The 25,130-nt window shown below is 40.7% G+C and overlaps 2 protein-coding genes across 4 annotated transcripts; one reads left to right on the plus strand and one right to left on the minus strand.

Moving 5' to 3' along the window:
• Nucleotides 1-282: 282 nt before the first annotated feature.
• LOC148593945 (ubiquitin carboxyl-terminal hydrolase 16-like) lies at nt 283-4,236 on the plus strand (the record flags this gene model as incomplete). Its single annotated transcript, XM_088529006.1, has 6 exons — nt 283-453; nt 1,058-1,727; nt 2,422-2,516; nt 3,283-3,369; nt 3,690-3,852; nt 3,949-4,236. Coding segments are annotated over 6 exons (1,311 nt in total), but the record flags the coding sequence as incomplete, so codon positions are not given.
• Nucleotides 4,237-8,327: 4,091 nt separating this feature from the next.
• Nucleotides 8,328-18,704, minus strand: LOC148593946 (T-complex protein 1 subunit theta). 3 transcript variants are annotated; one of them, XM_088528958.1, is made up of 16 exons: nt 18,595-18,704; nt 17,360-17,450; nt 16,748-16,827; nt 15,403-15,552; nt 14,970-15,150; nt 14,236-14,297; nt 13,438-13,575; nt 12,834-13,012; nt 11,951-12,017; nt 11,784-11,871; nt 11,559-11,674; nt 10,616-10,687; nt 10,277-10,441; nt 9,744-9,863; nt 9,177-9,301; nt 8,328-8,565 (listed from the first exon to the last, which is right to left on the minus strand). In XM_088528958.1, exons 1-15 carry the CDS (start codon nt 18,652-18,654, stop codon nt 9,209-9,211), a joined length of 1,662 nt encoding a protein of 553 aa, XP_088385084.1. In that variant the 5' UTR covers nt 18,655-18,704; the 3' UTR covers nt 8,328-8,565; nt 9,177-9,208. The 3 variants fall into 3 exon arrangements, with proteins under 3 accessions (XP_088385084.1, XP_088385086.1, XP_088385085.1); XM_088528959.1 differs by having other exon boundaries at nt 8,495-8,565; nt 9,171-9,301; XM_088528960.1 differs by lacking the exon at nt 9,177-9,301.
• Nucleotides 18,705-25,130: the final 6,426 nt, after the last annotated feature.

A 25,130-nucleotide genomic window follows, 5' to 3' on the forward strand; every position in this document is an offset into this window, starting at 1 on the left:
TCTCCAGAGAAGGAGACTCCACAACCTCTCTGGACAGCCTGTGCCAGGGCGCTGTCACCCTCACAGGAAAGGAGTAAGGTATCTCTTTGGAATGGTTGGCATTAGTTGTCATAATTGAGTTAACGTTTTAGCGACTACAGCAACATCTCTATCTCTTGCATGGAAAAACTCCTTGAATAACATGCTCATCGCTGCAGCTTTCTTTGGACTCCCATTTTGTTATTCTGCAGAATAATAACTAATTTTGTGCTTGTTCTGACGGCTTTTTGTTTGTTTTTGTAGAAATTGAAAAATACAAATGAAAGAAATACTAAGAAAAACAAAGAAAGGGATTCGGAAGATGATGATGAAAATAAAAACAACAACTGTTATGTTAAACAGAGAGATGAGCTCCCTGGTACAAGTAAACACCTTCAGAAAAAAGCAAAGAAACAGGCCAAAAAACAAGCCAAGGTTGGTTTTGATAAATATTTCACTTGTATTAATGAAGCACTTGCAAATTCTGGTAAAACAAGATTTTTCATTTGCCTCTTCAAATTAGAAGGAGAACCAGTGAGAAAAGGACAAGTTATAATTTCTCCTTGTGCAAATTTGCATCTGGCGAGGAATTGCGTATACATTACAGCTATTAAGAAGTTGCTTATTCTGCTGAAAGCTGCTGTGCTAGAAATTAGTTAACACCAAACCAATGTGGAATTTACGTTACTTGTCTGCAGCAGAATTAAGTTGTAGCATGTAGCTGTTCTGTAACGAAAAACGTAGGAATACAGGCATGAAAAAGGATCAGGAAGATATAAGGGGAAGTGTTAGCTGTATTCTAAAGACGGTGTAAAGGAAAAGAGTGAAGAACTATGTTTGAGTAAGTGTGAATTTAGTGTTAGCTACTTTGAATTGATGAAATCAGATCACTAACTGGTAGATTTTGCACTGCCACTCACTCCACTTCGACACCTATTGCATGCTCTAAAGATTTTGATAAGAAATGGTCTAAAATGCTAAACACTATTTAACCTTTCTGTTCTTCTTATTCTTGCATATCATGCATTCCGATTTTTAGAACCAGCGTCGTCAGCAAAAGCTTCAAGGCAAGGTACTTCATTTGACAGATATCTGTGCTATTGAGCCATCGGAGGAAGATCCAGAGTATAACCAGGAAATAAAGGCAGAAGGTTACTCTGAAAAACCTGATGTGAAGCAAGAAGAGGAATCGGCAAATGATTGCGAAGATCCCTGCTCAAGGCCAATGGACTTAAGTACGCAGCGAAACAGTGCAGATGTTCAGGTGTTGCCTGAAAATGCAGGAGAGACAGAACAAGAACATATGGAAGATGAATCTCACACAGATCTCTCTATGGAAGACTCGGAATCTCCTGTGAAGTTTGTCAATGGCCTTGACAACTTACCCTTGAAAGATGATGATGATGAAGAGGAGGAAGAGGAGCTTGCTACTGACTTTTCAAAACTACATTTGTGTGCCAATACCAAATCTGATATAAATATTTTAGATGACCTTCAGACTGTTCCGACAAAGATTCATGAAGTGGTGACTGAAGATCCAGAAACAGCCTTTTGTACCCTTGCAAAGAGGGAAGACCTGAACCTCGAAGAAAGTTCCATCCATCACTGTTTGTATCAATTTACCCGTAATGAAAAACTTAGTGAGACCAATAAACTACTCTGTGATGTGTGTACACAAAGACATTGTGGACCAAAGAAGAACTTAAAAAGTACGACAAATTATCTTGCAAAACTCTAAAACTGTCCCTGTCTGCTGCTTGGGTTGGTGGGTGTGATGTACCTGAAGCACCAGTTGTGTAACTTGCAACCTAACCTTAGATTAGTAGAACTTGTGTTTAAGGACAGACAGTGAAAACCTCTTGCTTTTGCACAGTTTAGTACCAGAAAGTTCTTATTTAAGGAGAATAGTAGGTTCATAAGCTTGAGTAGAGGACACTGCAGGATGGAAAGAGGCTTGAAAATGAGGAATAATTTTGACTTAAAGGTGTTTGTTTGTTTGTTTTTTAATCTAAAACCTTATGTGGATAAATGTAGGGAGCAGTTATTTAGCAAATTACTTTTTTTGTTGTTCCATAATGTAGAATTTCTGTAACAGTTGCGAGAGAAGTACGTTGACATTTACTCAAAAGACCACAAAAAGCCCCATACAGATTCTGATTATGGGAGTTGTAGGCAACATGGAAGAAAGTTCCCTCTGATGCTGCTCGCACAGCTTTAGGGACACTGGTTCTGCAAGAAGACAGCAGCTGTTCAGCTGATCCTGTTAGCGGGGAGTGTGCAGTTCCTCAGTCGTGTTAGTGGATGAGTGGGTGACATTGCAACCCTGTAAATAGTGAAAACTATTGATTTCTTGCTGTAACATTTGTTTACGTGTTAATAATTGATACTTTTTGTTTCCTCTAGGTGAAAAGAAGTATATTTATACCAATGCCAAAAAACAAATGCTTATTTCTCTTCCTCCTCCAATTTTAACTCTTCATTTAAAGAGATTTCAACAGGTAACTTGCGGGCTGTTGTTGCCAAAGTACATGTGTATATAGTACCAGCTTACTGTGTAGATAGCTGTATAATTCTGGCTTAATACAGAACCAGCGTTAACATGCTTTAATTTTCTGTAAAGCTCCTCTTTCCAGGGGGTGAAAAAATAAGGAGTGGAGCTCTTAAGTAGATGAAAATCAATTCTACAGACCAAATAGAAAATATATAGGATACTCAGAGTGACTATAACACAACTGAGGAAAAGACGACTTCTATTCCCCCCCCCCCCTTTTTTTTTTTTTTTTTCTCTCCCCATTTTGATACCAGCATATTATTTGAATAGGCTAGAAGTAGAAATTCCTTTGGTTCTGGCAATGTGAACTGAGCCCTTCAGGCATGCTGCAGTTCTGCAGTATCTGAGAAGCAAGAACTGCCTTCAGAGTAATTGCTTAGGTCTTATTTAGTACGGAGGTTCTTCTCCATTTCTGCTCCCATTATTAAGGTACCAGAAGAGAGAGTTAAAGAGCTGGCCTAACACAGGCTCCAGTGCAGCATATGGAAGCAAGGGGACAATGCCAGAGAAGCTTGGGGTGGGATGGGGAGAGAGACAGGGAGAGAGGGGAAAAAGAAGCCGTTCTGTCCATCTTCATGTAAGACTAATTTTGTGTGTTGTGTTAGGATTCTTAGATCTTTGATGTAACATACCTAGTAAATAATGAGAGAAGCGTGCTTTTAAATATGTTGCATTCTAACACTGGTATTTCTTTTTCTTTATGTCCTGTTAAGGCTGGATTTAATCTACGGAAAGTTAACAGGCATATCAAGTTTCCAGAGGTGTTGGACCTGGCTCCTTTCTGCTCAGTTAAATGTAAAGTAAGTGGTGGCGATATAGGGGAGCAGATTCTCCCTTTTCATATTTTACTGTGTTTTCAAAATTATGCTGCTTAACAGAATCCTTCATCCAATGTTTATCAAGTTTTCAGTTATTTTGCATGATAGTACAGGCTATCTTGTAACTTGCATGTGAGTCTGTTAGTTTTCTGGTCCCCTACTGGTCATGGTTGTGGTAACTAGCATGAGCCTGGTGACAAATATTCTGTGCTTCACTAAAAAAGAGAAGATGGAGGAGCTTATATTCTAGCCTTGTTAAAATCCGGTAGCTCAGTGACAAACCTGCACTTTTGCTCCTATAGAACGTGGCTGAGGGGAATACAAAAGTGTTGTATTCTCTGTATGGCGTTGTCGAACACAGCGGCACCATGAGATCTGGGCACTACACTGCATATGCCAAAATGAGAAATATCAACAATCACCTTTCTGAGCTTGTCCTCCGAGGAGAATCTACTCAAGGTGAAGGTTAGAAGTATTTTTAGTTACCTCTTACTGCAGAGCAGTAGCATGTCTACTCCAATATTTTTTAATGCATTTTGCCTCCTAAATTTTCTTTTCCAGCTTTAGGAACTGAACCAGTAAAAGGGCAGTGGTTCCATGTCAGTGACACCCATGTCCAGGCCGTGTCGGCGGCCAAGGTGCTGGGCGCGCAGGCGTACCTCCTGTTCTACGAGCGGCTGCTCTAGCGCCGCTGAGGAGCCCTCCTGTCTCTGCAACCATGTCAAAGCTCCCTCACAGAAGGGATGGACTTGCAAATCATGTTGTTACACCTTGGAGCTGCCGTGTACAACCGCGGGAATATGCTTTATGCTTCTTAGATACTGACGAATGAAACAATTAACTTATACTGTTTTCCAGTGTTTTCACTACTCTTTAAATAAAAGTCTTTTTTTTCAAAATGATAGCTTTGAGTTTCTAAGGAATAGCTTGTGTGACCAAACAACCACTCCTTTCTTAATGTCTCTTGCCTGCTATAGCTTTTAGTCAGCAAATAACACTTTAAAGAGATCTTGAACTATAAACAATCTTGAACTATATATAGTTATCGCAGTTATATATCTGCATGTAGTTCTAAGCATGAGAAAGATGCTGTCTCTCCCTGCACATCCTAAGACCTGAGACATTCAGCACCAGCTCTCTTTGCGCTAACCTTTATTTCTAGAACAGAAACACTTAAGTTGCAAACTCTCTAGGAATTCTTTGACAGGGTATTTTTGACAAGCTTAAGGCCTTGGATTCCTCTTTTCCTTTCACTAACAGCACCTCAGCTTAGCTGGTCTCTGTTGCAGTAGTAAGAAAAACTAGTCTGAGGTGGGTTGTAGTTTTTATTTGAAGTTGTCTTCCCTGCAGGCGAGGCTGCACATAGAATTTACACAAGTGAAATCCTGGCTCCTGCATGCTTGAACAGCACCTTGCTCATGCCTCTTTCAACCTGTGTATTTTTCACCCACCAACCTCCTAAGAAAAGTAGTAGTTGCATATGTGGTCCTGTTACCCTTTGATGTGCCAGCAGTAGTCCCTGTGCATAGGGTTTGGTATGCCAGTCCCCTCTGAAAAATTGCTGAGTTTAAGTTTGAGCCACACCAATGATGCATAAAAAGCAAGCAGGAGCATAGCTGGTGTAGGACAGCCTTATTTAGGCAGAAGAAAGTTCCAGACCTGATTTAACCTCCCACTCCCTTCTGGCTGTGAAATTGAATAGTGCTGGCAAGAGTCGGAAAAGTAGTCATTATTCATGGAGCTTAAATTTCAACTGCAGTTTTCCCTTTTAACTTAAAAGGCATAAGAATTTTTATGAGCATGTAAAGAGCTTAACACAGGTCTCCCAATTTCCCCCTTATGTGCTTTTAAAGGATTCCATCCCGCTCTGTGACAGGCCTGACACTTCTGCTTAGCTAACTTTTGCCTAGATGCTATTTATTTTTAAGGCAGCTCAACTCATTCTAACAGCCAGAGATACATTTAACCATTGTTTAACCTTTGGAGAGCAGGGGAACTCTGGAAGGATGAACAATTATTAGATGCATGTAACAGAACTGAACAAAGGCATGGACCTGGTGCCACACTTACTTATTCCTTTTACCTCGTTTGACTTGGTATGCTCCATCTGAGTAAGGTGCATAGTGTCACTGCACACTGAGGTCCTGGAGAATAGATCCCAGTTTCCACAAATTAAAAGTTCTCTGCACCAGGCCTGCACTCCACCTCCCTTACCACAGAGGCCCAGACTGGTTGAGGTTGGAAGGGACCTTTGGAGATCATCTAGTCCAACCCTACTGCTCCTGCAGGGACACCTAGAGCACGTGGCACGTCTCTCCAGAGAAGGAGACTCCACAACCTCTCTGGGCAGCCTGTGCCAGGGCTCTGTCACCCTCACAGGAAAGAAGTTCTTCCTCACATGGAGATGGAACTTCCTGTGTTTCAACTTGTAGCCATTACCCCTTGTCCTGTCACTGGCCACCACCAAGAAGAGTTTGCCCCATCTTCTTTACATTCTCCTTTCAGGTATTTGTATATATTGATCAGATCTCAAAGTTCTCCAGCCTAAACAGGCCCAGCTGGCTTAGTCTTTTCTCATAAGATAAATGCTGCCATTGCTTAATCATCTTTGTGGCTCTACACTGACCCTCACTAGAAGCTCAATGTCCCTCTTGTACTGGGGAGACCACAGCTGCACCCAGTACTCCAGGTGCAGCCTCACTAGAGCTGAGTAGAGGGGCAGGATCCCCTCCCTGGACCTGCTGGCAATGCTCCTTCTGATGCAGGCCAGGATCCCATTGGCCTTCTTGGCCATGAGGGCACATTGCTGACTCATGGTTAACTTGTTGTCAACCAGGACCCCTACATCCCTTTCTGCGGAGCTGCTTTCCAGCAGTCCAAGCCCTAATCTGTACCAGTGTCTGGGGTTATTCCTCCCCAGGTGCAGGACCCTGCACTTATCCTTGCTGAACCTCATGAGGTTCCTCTCTGCCCAACTCTCCAACCTGTCCAGGTCCCTCTGAATGGCAGCACAGCCCTCAGGAGTGTCAGCCACTCCTCACAGTTTGGTGTCATCTGCAAACTTGCTGAGGGTGCACTCTGTGCCCTCGTCCAAGTCATTGATGAACAAGTTGAACAGCACCGGGCCCAGTACTGATCCCTGGGGGCCACAAACCTCCAACTGGACTCAGCGCCATTTATCACCACCTTCTGGGCAATGCCATCTAGCCAGTCCTCAATCCACCTCACTGTCTCCTCATCCAGTCCCCACTTCTGGAGCTTCCCCATGAGGATGTTATGGGGGGTGTCAAAAACCTTGCTGAAGTCAAGGTAGACAACATCCACAGCTCTCCCATCATCCATCCATCCATTCACCTCATCGTAGAAGGATATCAGGTTTGTCAAACACGACTTCCCCATGCTGACTACTCTGGATCAGCTTTCCCTCCACATACCTGGAGATGGTCTCTAGGATGTGCTGCTCCATCACCTTTCCAGGGACAGAGGTGAGGCTGACCAGCCTGTAGTTTCCTGGGTCCTCCCTTTTGCCCTTTTTGAAGACTGGAGTGATTCTGGTTTCTTCCAGTCCTTCAGCACCTCCCCCGCTCTCCATGACCTCTCGAAGATGATGGAGAGCGGCTGAGCAATGACCCCTGGTAGTTCCCTCAGCACTGCTGGGTGCATCCCATCCGGGCCCATAGATTTATGGGTGTCCAGTTTGCCTAAATAATCCCTAACCCAATCCTCCACAACCAGCAGAAAGTCCTCCTCTCTCCTGGTTTTCTCTCTTGTCTCCAAGCTCTGTAGTTTATGGGGACTGGTCTTAGCAGTAAAGACAGAATCAAAGAAGGCATTTAGTAACTCTGCTTTCTCTGCATCCTCCACCATCACAGCACTCCCCCCATTCAGCAGCAAGTTAACATTTTCCCTAGTCGTCGTCTTACTGCTGATGTAATTATAGAAACCCCTCCCATTGTTCCTGACATCTATTGCTAATTCCACACAGGCCTTGGTCTCGCCACATCCCTACATTCTCTAACACTGTTCCTATATTCCTCCCAAGTGTTCTGTCGCTTCTTTCATATTATGTATGCTTTCTTCTAAGTTTTCTTAAGAGCTCCTTGCCCATCCACACAGTTCTCCCATCCCCCTTGCTTCCCTTCTTGTAGGAATGCACCGATCCTAAGCTTGGAGAAAGTGGGATTTGAATATTAGCCAGCTCTCCTCAACCCCCTTTTCTTCTTGGGTCTAGGGGTTTCTTCCAAGAAGCTCCCAGAGAAAGTCAAAATTAGCTTTCCTGAAGTCCAGAGTTGCAATCCTACTTCTTGACCATCCTCCTCCTCACAGAATTGTGAATTCCAGCATCTCATGGTCACTGCAGCCCAGACTGTCAACCTTCACCTTTCCCACTAGACCATCTCTGTTTGTTAGTACCAGGTCTAGCAGCGCCCATGTCCTTGTTGACTCATCAACCACCTGCATCAAGAAGTTATCTGCAATGTTCTGCAGGAACCTCCTGGACTGTCTGCTCCTAGCTGTGTGATTATCTCCGCAGACATCTGGATGGTTGAAGTCCCCCATAAGGACCAGGGTGTGGGATCATGAGGCTTCTTGCAGTTGCTTGTAGAAGGCCTCATCCACTTCCTCTCCCTGGTCAGGAGGCCTGTAGTAAACTCCCACCACAGTGTCACCCCTGTTGTCCTGCCCTTTAATCCTCTCCCAGAGGCTCTTGACCCGGGCTTCGTCCTCCACGAAGGCTGAGCTCCATACATTCCAGTTGCTCTCTCACCTAAAGAGCAACTCCGCCACCTCACCTTCCTGGCCTGTCCTTCCTAGAAAGCCTAAAGCCATCCTTAGCCACGTTCCACATCACCCACCCACGAACCCTCATCCCCCTACAAAGATCCATCTGTTCATAGACTTAATCAGGCTTAGCTGAAAGAAACTCACAGTCAACATAATTTATAAGGACAGGTGCATTTATTGAAGTATTCAAAGTTCTGCACGCCGCTGGATATAAGTCTCATAACTTAAAGGGAGAAAACTCATGACGACAGGCCCTAGCTGGAACACGACAAAACTCTTAATAACCATGTCACTTCAGAAGCACAGTTAAGCTGTTCAGTCATTTTGGTCTTCATCCCAGTCTTTCTTTCCTGATGGAGGCTTAGGACCACCAGCTGGCTTTGCCATGATGATCTACAACAAGGAGAGAGAAAAGGTAGAATGAGATTTTTCTACCTATATGATGCCATCAGCATTCACTAAATTCATGCAGTTTCTGGGCTCTGCATGTATACCACTGATTCATAAAAATGAGGTATTTTACCTTGAAAGCAGCAGAAACAGATACAGATATTTACCCTGATACCAAGTAAAAACACAACTTTTACCTCATGTTTGCACGCAAGTTAAACTTCAATTAGTCTAGCGAAAGTGTAATGCTCAACCAAACTAGCCAGTGACTGGTTTACATGCCACACACTACAGGAAGCATTAGAAGAATTATTAGTACTGCCGTTCTAAATTTTTGAGTCTGTGAACATCACACTTTTAAAGCAGTGTCCCCTGGTGACAGCTTGTTAAAAGTAGAGTTGTTGCACTTGCTACAGTGACCTTACAAGTAACGTACCACTAAAATTGCACTTGGCCTTCTTTCAGTGAGAGCTTGGGTTTAGGATTTTTAAGGTTCATTCTCAGTAACAAAAATAAATATGGTTACATTTCTCAGGGCAGTAATGTCATGCGTGTGCTCTTAAGAAGATCAGCTGTGTCAACATATTCATGCATGCATTCACACACACATATACTTCTCTGCTGGAGAAACACAGCTTCCTGCATACTATTGTTCAGGTTCATCTTTCCAGCCATCCTTATCCCAATGTCCTTGCTGTTTAGGGGCTTTTGGACCGCCTGCTGCTTTTGCCATAATAATCTACAGAAATTTTACATGCAAATACATTTTTGCTAGTTTCACAAAATACCATACAAATCTAGGACTTTTCTCAGTAAAATTATAACCACCGTTAAATGGCATTTTCATGTAAAAACAACCTATGGGATTTTCTGACCCCATTCCTAGAAAGATTTGGATAAATTTTTGGACATGGTATCAAGTGCCAAATAAAGTATCAACTGCCAAATCTTCAAAATATATACTATACATGTAGGTGTACAGTTAACATATATAGCATGAATAGTGTTTCTATGATGTGGCAATGTTGTACCATTCCAAAACACAAGTTTTTGAGCGCTACCGTTTTTCAGGACCAGAAGAACATCAATGAACTTCCAATACATTCAAGTATTTTGCATCAGCGTTCTGCAAGTTAGAGCAGGTGTTTCAATTTAGCATCCATGTTGTTTCTAAGCTTTACCTGATCCACCCTCAGAACAGTCACTGCAGCATTTGTAGCCAGCTTGATCCCCCAGCATTTTCCAAGGTACGTGTCTAAGACACCGGCTTCCAACATATCCTTCACGGCAGGAGCTTCAGCCTGGCAGACAGGAGAAAAAGCAGTGTTCAAGTTTCTCATGCTTTTTCTTGGAATTTACTGTGTTTTCAAAGTTATGTGTTTAGAACAAAACATAACTTTTCCAATCTTGTTTTCATCTTTAAAACAAACAAACAAACAAAAAAATCTCTCCCCCGCCTTCATTCCTAATCCATTGCACGAAGACAAAAAGGTAATTACTAAAAACTTACTTTTCACCATATTAATTCAATTTCTCATTTTATCTACACAAGGCCACTCTACTACACTGATTTTAACTGCCTGCTGATGATCATTTTAAAAGTTACTCTTCTTGACTATGCACAATAGAGCTCTGATAATTTTACACCTCATACTGAGACCAGTACTTACAACCCTTTGTTCCTGAGCACCAACTATTGTGTGAGACTATTTACCTCAATATCAAAGCCAACATTTTTGTTGCCTTCTTGATGGACAGCATAAAGTTTGGAGATGACTTCGTTAGCCTTCACTCCAGAGTTTTCTGCTAGTGCTCGAGGAATGGCCTCAAATGCCTCAGCAAACTTCTTGATGGCGTATTGGTCAAGCCCAGGACATGTCTAAAGTGAAGGTGAAAACCATTTAGCTTTTCAAAATGAACACAAAGAGGACCAGAAAGGTAGGGTGCATGATTACACTTCGTATATCTAAGAATACAGCTATACATATGCATATTAATTAATCTATTTTACACACACACACACATGTATATAAAAGAAAAAAAAAAGAGGTACCTCTCCATAAGATGTGATCTGTTTGGCTAATTCAATCTCTGTTGCACCACCTCCAGGAACAAGACGCTTATCCTGTGAACAAAACATCCCACAGACTTCTTACAGCAGCAAAATGCTATTTAAATTTGAAAAGTAAAAGAAAGAACACAATAAAACTTTACAGACTTGTTAAGCACTACTTCAGGACAAGTAAGTCTCAAGAGTACCGTCCCCAAAATTGAATCTCATTCCCAATGTTTTCAAACAAAAAATAGCGTCTTTCATAAAAAGAAAATAGAAATACTGTTTTTTTTTAAAGGGTCATTTTAACTCAAGACTTACTAGGAACAAATTTCCTAGGCTTTTTTGTCTTTTTCTTTTCACCTTCTAAATATACAACCTTTTCCTTTTTACCTGCCCCTGCCCTGCCTGCCTCTCCCTCCCCATCAAAAAAAAAAAAAACTCGAGCTAGAAAAGCTAATTAGAAAATACTGAAGAATTATTCTACTTATAATCTGTAATTAGCAGGTAGAAGTAAATCTTGTCAGCGGTGAACGAGAAGTACAGTCTGCAACCAGTTGGGTTCTGTGGATGGCTGGCAAAACCAAATCAAACCAAACCACACTCCTAGCTCTTCTGGTGTGTCTGCTTTGCAAGGGACATAACGGGGGATTTGTGGCAACAGCCAAACTGGTTGCTGTTAAAAAATGCTGTAGTGAACTTATCTTCGAAGACTCACCTCCGACTGAGTCGGTGTGTCTTACACACAGTGTACTGACAGGGATGGCAGCATCATGCCACAGAATAGTCTCTATGCCTCAAGGACACTCCTAAACTGACCATGTAAACAGCTGTTTGCAGCACTTGTGCCCACTGCTGAGTGGCAAGCAAGAGGCTTGTCTAATTGATCCAACAAACTGACCCATAGCTCCATTGTGGCATCCGAACTGTTCACTTTACTTACTCTGGTGAGGACTTTGAAAGTATTTACGCCATCATCCACTGCTCGCTCTATATCATCCATCAGGTTGTCTGTAGATCCACGAATGAGTATGGTAGATATGGCACCATCCTCCTTTTCTGTTAAGGAGGACATGCTCATTATTGAATTCAGTTTGTTAGATGTAAAACAACCACAAACATCCTACTTGCAGGATAGCAGCATTAGGACTTTAGAAAACATACGTACCATGCTTAAACACAACCACCTGGGTATCTCCAACCTCCGAGAGATACACACTGTCACAGTGACCCATTTCTTCTAGAGTAGGGGGAGTCTGGAAAAGAAAAAAAAGTTAACAAGAAGAACCTGTCAATAGCTCTCTCTATGCTGATTCTCACTAGAAAATTGCCTACCAGTCTGGGGAGGGCTGTTGCACCAACAGTTTTACACAGTCTCCTCAGATCCCATTTGGAGTTCAACCTTTAAAAAAAAAAAAAAAAAAAAAGAAAAAAGAAAAGAAAGTTTCCAGAACAAATGTTAACACATTCAAATTATCACTTCACAGTTTAGAAGCATTTTGTAAATTCATTATATCAAAGTCCAAGGCATCAAGTGATAAAATAATCTCACTTCTTCCCCCTGCTAGTTATAATCACGTATTTTCAGGAATCTTACACTTGGATTTATCCTTACAATACCTCTGCATTATATTTCTAGTCCTTCCTGTTTTACATGAGGTCACAGTACCATGTTCCCTTTCCAGAAATTCATTTTTTTTTTTTAGACACCAACAATCAAGTATAGTTTCCAACAAAGAAGGACCACTTCTCTGCACAAAATGGAAGAGAAGCCAACAAAATTTAACTCTGGTATTTTGCAAAATGTATTTTGAAGATGTACAAGCACGTTTAATTTACAACTGAGATGATTTAAGACCACACACCTGCCCCCTCTTCCAGCTACATTCCAAAAGAAATATAGGAAAGTATTAAGAATTAGTTCTTTCATCTGTCAGTACGCTAGCAATGCAGGGAAGTATGATGCTTTTTCCAGTGGTATATGTAGACCGTGGCCAGGAAGAACCATTAGTCCCCCTCAACTCCAGAAACTCTATATACATTTGACTTCAACTAAAATGGTTAATTTAATTGCCTTTCCAGCTCAACAGTGCCACATACGCAAGTTACTTCCCAATTAGCTTTCATATAAAGGTGAAATGCTATCAAGGAACGTAAGCTATGCACACAACCAAACTGCTCAAAGATAAAAAGTTTTACACTATCTTTTAGTACTTACCTGACTAACATAAGGTTGTATTTGTTGGCATAATGAAGTGCCATGTCTGCCACTTTCCCACCAGTTACTATGACATTTGCACCAGTATCAGCAATAGCTTTGACTTGTACGTCCATCAGGTTTTCTTCTCCCTTACTGAAATTCATTAGTTCTTCAGCATTCTTTATAAGTACAGTGCCCTAGCAAACAGATATGCTATTATCAATTCAGTATTAACTGCATACATACTTAAAAAAAGTCATGACAAAAATGACTTATATGACTTACAGTGTCAACCTATTCATAACTTCAACCCATCCTGTTTTATCAAATTGATACCTTTCCTGAGCAATGGAATAGCAAAAGTCAAATAAAAGCAGTTCTAGCATTTCTAAAAAACTCCAAGCTTCAGGTATTTGAGCATATGTTTGGCTCACAAGTAAACTATAAAGCAAAATTAATTTAAAAGAATATCTATCTACGAACTTTTTTTTGAACTGATGAATTAACAGAAGTAACTCCAATATAAATATTCTTGATTCATAGTGATTAAGTCTAAAATAAGAGATTTAGAACTGCACACGATTATAAATAGATACAAAACTTTTCTGGGGCTTCTACATACCTTCGTTTCAGTTATCATACCATCAAAAGGGCAAGAATACACAGCTATCTTTGCATCTTTCACAGAGGTAACATCTCCTTCAGTTTCTTTTTTAAAAACCATGCCATGCAGTACTGATGAAGCAGAGATACCAGCTCCCTGAAAGAAGAAAATGAAATGGAGCAAAGCCTCATTACTGCCAGAAAGCTGCATAATCCCTAACAAGAAGCAGTCCTTATATTCATTTGAACATAGGCACTAAGATTTCATTGTAGCAGAGGAGACCAAGGAGTCTTACCAGGTCACAAATTGAGTTCTCTGAGAACAGTAATTACAGAATGTAACATACATTTTCTATGCTCAACTTTTTGTATATTTGTTAACAAGGCATAAAAAGTCAGGGAAATTCATATGAGATGTAAATTGGGTGCATTTCTACAGGCCATATTAAGGCCTAATATTCCACTGACAAAAAAAAAAGTATAAGATTAGACTGCTGTTGTCCTCCTAGCCTGCCTTTGCCTGGCCATCTGAACGCTTCTAAATCAAAGGTGCAATCAATATCCCAGGGTATAATTAACAGATTTGTTTTAGCTTAAACTCTCCACGTTCATGAGTCCTGTTCCTGAAACTAACTACTGAACTTTGAAGTATTTTAAAACAAGGATCAGTTTCCAGAACTTAACCATGCATGCTACAACAGACCAGAGATTAGAATAGAAAAAAAAAAAGCTTCAAAGTTTAAAGATCTAAAAATTAACTCCCTCCATTAAACTTTTGAGCTTAGCTCTGCAGTAAAGTCAGCTATGTCCAACTTACCACAATTTTGCACACTCTGATATTGTCGACATTGAAATGCCCAGAATCAGGAAGAATAGAAACTGTATGAAAATAAAAAAGAATTTTTGTTGCTTATCGAAGTGAAATGGCAACACATAAGCAATGCAGTGAGGGTTTTTTTCTGAGTACTAGAAGTCAAAGATTTGAACTAGCTATTTAAGTTTAAGGCAATTATAATCCATTAAGACCACTGCATCAAGAGATGAGCACAACATTTGTTTTTATAATATAACAATCAAAATCAACATTTATTCAAAATAGTCAGTTAAATTAAGTCTGGAGGTCAATTTAAACAAGATCTAACCCAGAGTATTTTGAGGAAACACTTATACTAGACTTGAGGGTTATATTTCTTGAGGTCTAAAAGGAGAAACACAGCGACACATTCTTGCTTTCACTGTCCTGTGGCTGCGACTAGTGAATAGTTTCTCTGAAGTGTAATGCATCTTTCTAATGACAAGAAATGATGAAAAAAATCTGTTGTGCTGAAAGACACCATGCAGCAGTAGGCTACTTCTATAAATATTTCCTAGAAGCCATGGACCTTATCTGAGTCACAATTACTAATATGAGAAAGAAAAAAGGTTACACTCACTACAGAGCATAATTTAACCTGGTAAAATAACGATACCTTTTCATCTTACATGAAAACATTAGCAATGATCAAGTCCAACTCACACCATTTCCTAATGCAATCAAACTCGCTCACTTACCACAGGCCTGTGCAATAAGTTTGGCCAGAAATTGTTCATTGCCATATTGTTTACTCATCACTGAGGTGTGCAACAAGGAGGCCACTTCTTCTACATCTCGAAGGTTCTTTGCAGAACAGCACACCAAGTCAGGAAGAATTTCTAGGGCTTTCTTGCAAGCTTTTTCATATCCTTCAATCACCTGTATAGCAAGCAGCAAAAGTTCACTATCTACATCACTATACATTCCTACTTTGCACATCTTTTCTGGAAAGCAATGTAAAACTTTTAACTATAATAAAAAGTGAAAAAGCTTACAAGCGATGCAATCACACACAGTAAAACATATACTATTATCTTCATAGATTTTTATCTAAAAATCATTTTTGAAGGAAACAGTATTATACAGAACCAATAACTGTCTGATTCAGGCTTCATCATATCATTAACTCACCTCTGACACAGATAATCCCATTCTCAGAAGGTCCTCTGCTAACTCCAGAAGGACTCCAGCAAAAACAAGGACAAAATTTGTTCCATCTCCTACTTCTTGCTCTTGCATATGGGAAGCCATCACAATCATTTTTGCAGCAGGATGCTGGACCTTTGAAAGAAGTTGCATACCTTAATTTAGCTGCTAAATTAAGCTAAATTAAATTTAGCTAGTCCCACTTGGGCTAGAGCTCTAGACTTTTCCATGTAGTACAAGTTCTTTGATTTCAAGTTATATCTAATAATACCAAGAATACACAAGAGAAATACAACTATCTTAAATAGTAATTTCCATAATAAACGAAAGTACTGCATCTATGAAAATTTCACAGAACTTTACAGTTCTTCAACATTATTTGCAAACCCGTGCTACTTGTTTCTGCTATTTTAACAAGATGCAGTGGCTTTACAATCTAATTTTGACCCTCAAATTGAGCTCATATATCCGTAAGTTTAAACCAGAGAACTATATTGTGTTAATTCTAAAGCTTTGCTATCTGCATAGACGTCATATTATTTTCTCTTTAAAGGAAGTGTAGTAAAAATACATTATCCTTGAATATATTTAGAGCACCTATCATCTTATCCCAGAAAGTGGCATGCAAAACTTATGAAATTAACTAGTTTGCAGATATTTTTGAAGAACTCTGACTTGCATATTTTTTCCCATTCACACTGATACAAACACATTACAAAGTGTAATGCAGTCTTGAAAAGTTTTACTTTTCAGTGCTTTCTTGCTACTATTCTAGAATATTATTTCTACCAAAAGACATCAAACATACAGTAAAACTATGTAGCGATACAAATATTATGGTAGTAAGAGAAAAGCCAGGCTATCTCAGTTTTTCCTATAATTCTTCTATCAGTTCACATATGGATCCTGCCACAGCTCCATAGCCCACTACCATATATCTCCATATTCCAGCTACAATCTTCTAAGACAGCAAGAAAATACAGCAAGTGCCAGTGTCAGACGACTAACAGCTACTTCATTCAGAGTTTTCTAAACACTGTATTACTTAGACACACACATCTACGCTGATTTGGGATAATACAGGAGGTGATACTAAGCACCTTCAACTCCTTAATGCTGCTTTACAGAAGAAGCCTACTTCTAACCTGGAGGTAGTGCATTTACTTTACACACTCAAATCCAAAGAAAACTTGAATGATTTACAAAATGACACACGTAGGTCACTAGGCAGGTTGACACAATCCTTATTAACTTTCAGAACTATAGAGGCCCACACTAAGATAAACACCAGTTCTGCATTACTGAAAGCTTCCAAAATAAGAACACTTACCTCCAGCTCTCTCAAGATAGTAGCAGCATCATTTGTAACAAAAAGCTTCTCCAGATGATTAATAACCATTTTGTTCATTCCTAAGGGGGAGGATAAAAGTTTATGAAGTGTGTTTCATACTGTTTCATAATCACAACAGGTATATCTTATGCCTTAAAACATTAGCTGTACTTCAACTTTTTAGAGACCCTAAAAAATATTTAGGTTTGAGAATGTTACATGCAGAAGAAATCATTCATGTCTGAATAAACAGTTCCTCTTCAGAGATGTTTGTATGTTGCATAATTGAACAATATTGGCAATATCTTCTGGTTTGGTATGTTTGTCAGAACACAGTACAGTTATGCTAATTATGACTGTCTCTCCTCTAATTTTGCAGGTCTTCAGCACAGCAGTAAGAAAAAAGACTCTAATTGTACAAAACAGTCATACTACAAAAAACTTAAGAGACAGAAAGCTGCAGTCTTCATATGCACAAAGACTATATTTGAAGTTCAATAAAGAGTCCAATGTAATTTTTCAAGAAACAGTTGCTGCTTCTTCAAGGTGGGATTGACCTTTGAACATTATAATTTTTCTCAAAAACATTAAGTCATGTTAGGATTTATTTACCATTTGGTCCATAAGCTGTACGGGTGGTCTGAGCAAGTTCTTTGCAAGCTTGGATATTCCTGTAAACAGCTTCTTCAAGTCCTGAATAATGCTACACAGAAAAAAAAAATGTTACCAGTTTGAAAAGCTACAAGTTTTTGACCATTCTGTTTCAGCACACACTTTTTATTCACATTTTTGCATTCTACAGAGATCTACCATCAACTCTATTCTGTATTCAAACATACATTCGTGTTAAAAAAAAAAAAAAAAAACACACACTCAGGAAATAACTGCGACTGAGAAGCTAATCAACACCTATTTGAAAGCCTTATAAAATGAAGGGATCCCCAGTAAGAGCCTAAAGAAGAGGAAAACATTACAGCAAAGAAAAATATAGGCGCATAGCCAGGTATTCTACAAATACAAAGCATCTTATGGAGACAAATGTTCCCTTGTTTTCTGAAATACAACTCGTGCTGTTCTTAACCCTTAAAGAACCAGGATCTGTGTTATTCTGCTTCCCCCTACCTCTCTGTAATATGCTATTCCCTGCCCCCAGAAAAGCTTTTGGAGAGATAGTACAGAGTTTTCTGTGTTGCCTAACCTCCTTTCGCATACAGTTAGCATCAGCATTCATACATTTTTTTTTCAGGAAAAACTCAGCTTTCTCACACTAGTCATACACTCCATCAGGCATTTGATAACTGTCAAAATAAATGATTATTATATAAATGTAGTGCCACGTGTAACTGTATGAAGATTATCTGCTCACTTTGCAGTACCCTTTTTTTATAGATAAAGGAGCAGAGAGCAACGGAGGAACATTGGCAGGAAGCAGAGAGGCCCGTACAGAACTGATCCAGCTCTAAGAGTTGGCCCCCCTCTGCAAACGCTCCCCAAAAACCTTTCCTGCTGAGACCACTTTCAGCTCGAGGGCGACCACGGAGCGACTCCCCAGCCCCACCCGGGGGCAGAGCTTTCTAGAAGGCCACGTGCGCCGGGCCCCGCCCGCCGCTGCCCCGGCCCAGGACGCGCGGCGCAGGCAGACGGGCAGCAGCAGGCTCGGTCCCGGGGCCCGGAGCCGCCGCACACGGAGCGCCAGCCCCGCCAGCCTGCGGAACCTTCCAGAAGCTTCCCCGCGCCGCCATGCCGCCTCCCTCCCTCCCTGCCTCGCCGCCGCCAAAGAAGGAGGAGCTCTGGGGCGGGCAGGAGCAACGTCCATCCATCCCTCCGCCCGCCGCCGCCGTTCTCACCTTCGCGCCCTCCTTGAGCATCTGGGCGAAGCCCGGGGCCTTGGGGACGTGCAGCGCCATGTCCGCTCAGCTCCGGCCGCCGCGCGCCAGGGACCACGGGAGAGCGGCGCACGCGCACCACGCTCCTCGCAGGCGGCAGGAGTCGCTCGCCGGGAAGGTCGATGGGGGCGGGGCTTGAGGGAGCCGTTGGGCGCCCTAACGGCCGCGGTGCCGCCCGCTCCGCTGTGGGGCTTGTGGTGCCGCTTGGGGAGCCCGTGGCGACCTCAAACCGGGGCTTATGAAACAGGGCAAGGCAGGCCGCGGGGATGGGAAACTCTCTTGCCTGGAAGCCTTGTCCTCAGAGGAAAGCTCAGTTTCTGAAAGAGGTTCTTGCTTTGCAGGAAGGGCAACGATTAGAGATTACCGTATTAGGGCTGTTGTTTTCCTTACAGCTTGGTATTTTGCTTAAATGAAACCAAATGCATTGATTTCTACAGTATTTGAGCTGGCTTACATTTATGTCATTTTATGTAAAAATAAAAGACCTCCAAATCATACTTTTCTGAAGCAAGTGATACAGTTTCTTCACTCCCTGCATTCTTACTATCCTTGCTCCCCTTTTTGTAAAGGGCCCCAAAGTGGTGGTGGTTTTTCCTAAGGCACATTGTCCATGCAGTTAAATAGAGGCAAGTAGTATCACAGTGGTGGATGATGTTTGGTCCATCAAAAACTATTTCTCACTGTCTAGCTCAGCCTCTTGCGGAGCAGGCATGTCTCTGAGTGCATATAGTGATGGAGAGTCCAAAAACAGGAGCTACCAGCAGCAGCCAGTTGTAAAACCTTTTACATTCCAGTTTAGCATTTGGTCTAATACACACCTGACTTGCTCAGAAGAGCAAAACATGTCCATAATTCCAGCACTTCTTATTCAGCACTTCAGCTGTCTAGTTCACTTCAATATAGGCATCTTTTTGCAGAATTAAAATTTCCCAATCTTTGTTTAACTCAAAATATTTCAGGTTCATAAGGAAAGTGAGTGGTGGCCAATAATTCCATGCTCTTCCTCCACTCAAATCCTCTTTATGAGGAACTGAGTACAGTTATGAACCCACAGAGTGAACTCAATTAGGGAACTATCTTACATTAAAACTGAACCAAAAGAAGCCTGACCAACTTTCAGATTTCTCACTACATGGCTGTGCAAAAGCTTGTGCTGGCACAAAGAGGAATGAAGAGAGACAGGGAAAGAACCTCTTTCTGTGTCAGTGCTGCCTTATGTTATAATATTTCTGGAACTGCCTTGTAGGTACAGTACCTTCAATGAAGCTTATGCTAGCTACATTTTTAACACAAAAGCTCACTAAAGCTAATGCTTATGGGTTTGCATGTGATTAAAATATATACTACATATATGTGTTTACACATATCTATATTAAACCATCACTAAAAAAATCACTAAAAAAATCTAAAGAAATCACTAAAACCAAAAATACGAGCTATTTGGGGCTGGATGTCTAATTACGACTTTGTCTTGGCCTTGATCTTTTTTTAGCCACTCCTCCACTCTGTTTATATTCTGCACAGATATTGCCATGTTAAAGGACCATCCAAAGGTCAGAGGTTTGGCTGTTGGCAGTTGGCTGTCCTTTCACCAGCCAAAATCTATTATTGTACAAATGGAAATCCCCAGCTTATCTGTAGGCACATGTTTGTCAAATTTTGGGATGGTAAAATTTAAACTTTTGACAAGTTCATGCAGAGGACAGAATGTTAAAGAATGTTAATTTCTAGTTGCTTATGTAGCAATAGGAACATGAACAATTGGAAAATAAGGGATAGAAAAGTGTCTGATGAAAGTATAATATCTAACTGTGTTTGCCAAATAAAATGATATTTGGCCAAAGAAAAGCTTGAGTGGCATGTTGAGAGAAGCCTGAGGTTGATACCTGGTTCGCATAGAATGATATTTATTCCAGAAACACAGAACCTCATAGGGCTTGCAGGCTCGAATATTCAAGGTGGACATTTCTCTCTTAGTAATAGCAGAGCAGTGACACAAGCCTGTCTCAATTAGTGCTCCTCTCCCTTGCGGCATAGTGAGAAGGAGCACTCTAGTCAACCTATGAGTATTTCTTAAGTCATTGGTCCACAGCTCCTAGCTAAAATGCTGCTCGCATGCTGGACTTAGCTTGCATGATGGTAAATACAATTCCAAGCTAGACAGGAAAGACGGATTTCAAAACTACCTCAATATATGTGCTTTCTGCTAGCTGTCTTATAGCTAAGCCAGCTAGTTGGGGTCACTCGAAAGCACTTCAGGGGACTTCAGAAGAGTATTGCTCTTGTATGGGAGCCATAGATGAAATTATTTGAAAACAGGGAGTATTGACAGTCCTAGCTGATCTAAGGATCCACTATGCTAGATTTTGCTTCACATGTTGCAAGAGTTCAGAGGTTACTCTGAATAGACGAGGTTGGAAAGGATGATAGGCAAAAATTGGAAGTGATGCTTTTTTACTTTTTTATTGCGGATGCAATCAAGGTATGAAATCTTGTTGTAACAACAGGGTAACACAGTCCAAAATATAATCTAAGTCTGTCATGAGAGAAAGCTACATTACTGAGATTTTTCAGGTTTCATCTCACAAAAAGGCAAGATAACTAGGTAAAAATGGCAATATATCTTGCAGATTATGGGTTCTGTTTTGCTTGAGGAGTTCAAGTCCCTGGTCAGATAAGGCCTAGAGAAATATTTCTCTTTAATACTATGTGTGGTCATATAGATGCTTTCTCCAGGGGAGTACACAGCAGCCTGGAAATGCAAGCCAGCTGCTATTATAAATGCGGGTATTCTTAGTGGAGGTGGGAAGAATTTATCAGTACTTCAGGGATATGGAAACTCAGAACATCAAAATGACGAGTGGGAGAAAGGGTCAGTCATTTTAGGTTGCTCTTGCAAAGGAAAGGAAATACTGGAACAAGATGACATAGCTAAAGACTTCTGCAGAAATAGCACCGATCTGAGGTCATGAAGCATAAAGGAAATGACAACTATCTGCAGTCTACTGGAAATAAGATGCTACTCACATAATTAGGATTACTTTCAATTCTGTGAATGCTACAAGAACTGCAGCTAAGATAGAGGATTCTGAGGCCAAGACCACACCTCGTGTTGATTGGCACTGGGGATGTTGGGGTGCGTGATCTTCTAAGTTTATCTTCACAGTTTCATGCCTTGACTTGGATTCCCAATTTGGAATTATCTAAGGAGGGTCTAAAACAGTACTAGATCTTCAAGACAAAGATGGAGAGTTTTCTTAATATTTAGAAGTTTGTTTCTCTACCCAAATAAGCTTAAAGACCTTGTCCAAGTAGCTCCAAATATTATTTTATAGCTCCAATCTTATTTTGAAATTAATTTGAGGATTCTTAATTACATATGATATGAATAAACCTGTTGAGAAGTCCATAAAGTCTCCATAACTCAGTCAGTGGGAGCCTCCTGGCTCAGCTCTCTCTGTATGAGGCCAGGGATGTGTAGAGCACTCTCCGTCTTGCTGCCAGCAAAGACTGTGACCATCGGCATAACCTAGGGAGCTTCCATGTATCCCGATATTTCCTGGCTACTCCATCAGCCCCATATATCTGCCAGCAGCTAGGAAATTGGCCTGACTCTTGGTTGCGAATCAAAAGAATTCCGAGGACACCTTTGCAGCCCCTTTTTCTGTCCTGCATAACCTTCTTAGGGGTAATTAAGAGTTGTGGCTTGCACAGTAATGTACAGTATTTCATACAAGTTTCTTGAAGTTTTTAAAAAAATTATTAATGAATAAATTCTTTGCAGTTCTGCAAAGAAGGAGGTACTACTTCGGCATGTTACAAATCAGGAAATCACGTCCTAGTGATAGCAAATGGCACGCCAAAGGCCACAGAAAGGATTCATGCCAAGATTGGGGACTACAGCACAAGACTTGTTCCCAGTAGGGTATACTAACTTCCAAAACTGTGACCCATAACCATAGTCCAAGCTGTAAAGCCATATTAGTACCTTAAAAAAATTGAAGTTGAATAATATACTGTTATTTAAATTGCCTTAATAGAGAAAAAATATACCAGATATAACTATGTAAATGTTATATTTTTTCTCTATTAAGGCAATTTAAATAACAGTATATTATTCAACTTCATTTTTTTGTTATACCAGATATAAATATATAAATGTTATAACAATTCTGGGCAGTTGCGTAAGCAGCACTTAAGTTGTGCAACACGGCTTACATGTAAAGAAGAGCAGTGAACATTTTTTAATAAGCACCTTTGAAACAGTTACTTATAATATGGGCACAACACCAGAAATAAGAGTTAACGGAGTTAAAGTCTTGGAGGTTCATTTAATAAATTATTTTAATGTACAACTGAATGGTAGCAAGTAGTGTTTGTACAGTGCTATGGCAATATCTACAGCTATTTAAATACTGCATGACTTTATCCTCCCAGATTCCAGTGTATTTGCGAAGTACTGGATCTGTCGCCGTTTTACCTACTATATACAACAAATGGGTTAAATGAGCACTAGAAAGCTCAGTGAAGCACAAGGTGTTACAACACACTGAAGTACTTTGGAACTGGGGCTTGCAATAGGCAGGGATTGCAGGTGGCAACAACAGATCCCTGACTCAGCAGTAGCAGCAGTTTTTCAGTTGGATTTCAGCCAGATTTCATTCTGAACCCTATATTGGGGTTAAGATTCCTGAAACAGTACCAAGCAATAACAGAATCTCTGCCTTTTTGCTTTTGAAGGATAGTGATCACAGCTGCTCTTTATCATCAGTATTTCTTATCTTACCTTACCAACTCTGCAGCCTAACTGTTTAACTCTTTGTGAAGAACAGAACGTATCTATGATACATTGAGCTTCTCCACTTCTATTTTTTTTAATATAAATCAATAGCAAAATGAATGCCTGTCTGTTCTGTGTGTTTTTATGGTCCAGGTTCTGAATTCTGTTCACTGAAATTTGGTCCATCAGTGAGTCACATAAGAGATTCATGAAAGATTCTCTCTGAATCATTCTTCTGCATGAAAATGGTCCAAAACATATATTAAAACTTCATGTAAGTTACGTCGATCCACTAACACTTGTCCTTTATTATCAGCCAGCTGGCAAAGGGACGGTAGAATGCATTAAACCAGCTCTTGAAGTGGCACAATTGCTGGCAGCGTGCCACACCAACCACTGCTCTCCCAGCCTGAACGTCAGCGCGCCGCCACGTCGGGGGGACTCATCCGAGTTCCCAACACCTGCAGAAGCTCTCAGAGAGCAGCTGCCTCGTTTGAGCACCTTCAAGTATTTTAGATAGGCTGTTCCAAAAGACACCACTTCCACAGAAAGGAGTGATCAAGACAGTCTACTCACAGTTTACTGCTATGGGAGTTTTTGTTTGCTGGTTGGTTTTTGCTTTTGCTTCATTTGAACTCTGTTTTTTTTAAGGAAAATATTTAGCAATTAGATTTGCTTTGTGCATGGACTCAAAAAAACAAGCAAGCAAGCAAACAAAAACAGAAGAGTGGAACAGAGTTCAAAAAGAAGTCTTTGGGAAAGATGAAAAACCCAAAGGCGTCACTAAATGCCAGAAATGTTTAGTTCAATTTACTGCACACTGGAAAACAAAAATGTAACTCCCTTTGCGTTCACTGGTGGTTTGATGCTTTCCTTTATGGGGTTACATCATTGTGCTTCCATCATAGCTCCATGTGTAACCAGCAATTTGTCTTCCATCTTTATTTTCTCATATTGGTGGCATGTGCAGGTGAACTAAAAAATAAAATGTTCCATTCTGTTGACCCCTGAAAATAATCATGAATTAGAAGAGGTAATAATGATGTATCATAATTGAGCCACAGGCGAAGCTGAAACAGTGAAATACAGAGTATATGCTTTAAGGGTGCCACATATTACTGATATTGGTAAGGTATTGTTACTGGAATTGGTGAGGTTTGTTTAGTTATTCTATAGTCATATTTAATAGTTAAAAAATCCCAGAACCACCAAAAGCATGAAAATAAAGGAACTCTTAAACATTTTTGTCAGGAGCTAATAGTTCAGCTGTGTTAGAGATCAATATTTCCTGATACCTCCTTGCAATTGTAGGAATTTGTAATTGCAGGAGCATAGCTAAGATACCATTCCTGTCATTTTTGGAAATAAATCAGGATTTGGGGATATCAAGCAGGAGCTACTGTAGCCTGCTTGCAGTTAATTGTGTGATACCATTGCTAACAATACAGAAGAGAAAAGGGAAGGGAAGGGAAAAGGGAAGGGAAGGGAAGGGAAGGGAAGGGAAGGGAAGGGAAGGGGAGGGGAGGGGAGGGGAGGGGAGGGAAAGGGAAAGGGAAAGGGAAAGGGAAAGGGAAAGGGAAAGGGAAAGGGAAAGGGAAAGGGAAAGGGAAAGGAAAGGAAAGGAAAGGAAAGGAAAGGAAAGGAAAGGAAAGGAAAGGAAAGGAAAGGAAAGGAAAGGAAAGGAAAGGAAAGGAAAGGAAAGGAAAGGAAAGGAAAG

Source organism: Tinamus guttatus, unplaced genomic scaffold, assembly GCF_059628265.1.
Source record: "Tinamus guttatus ecotype Peru unplaced genomic scaffold, ASM5962826v1 Tinamus_guttatus_pri_ptg000318l, whole genome shotgun sequence".
NCBI classification, from domain to species: Eukaryota; Metazoa; Chordata; class Aves; order Tinamiformes; family Tinamidae; genus Tinamus; species Tinamus guttatus.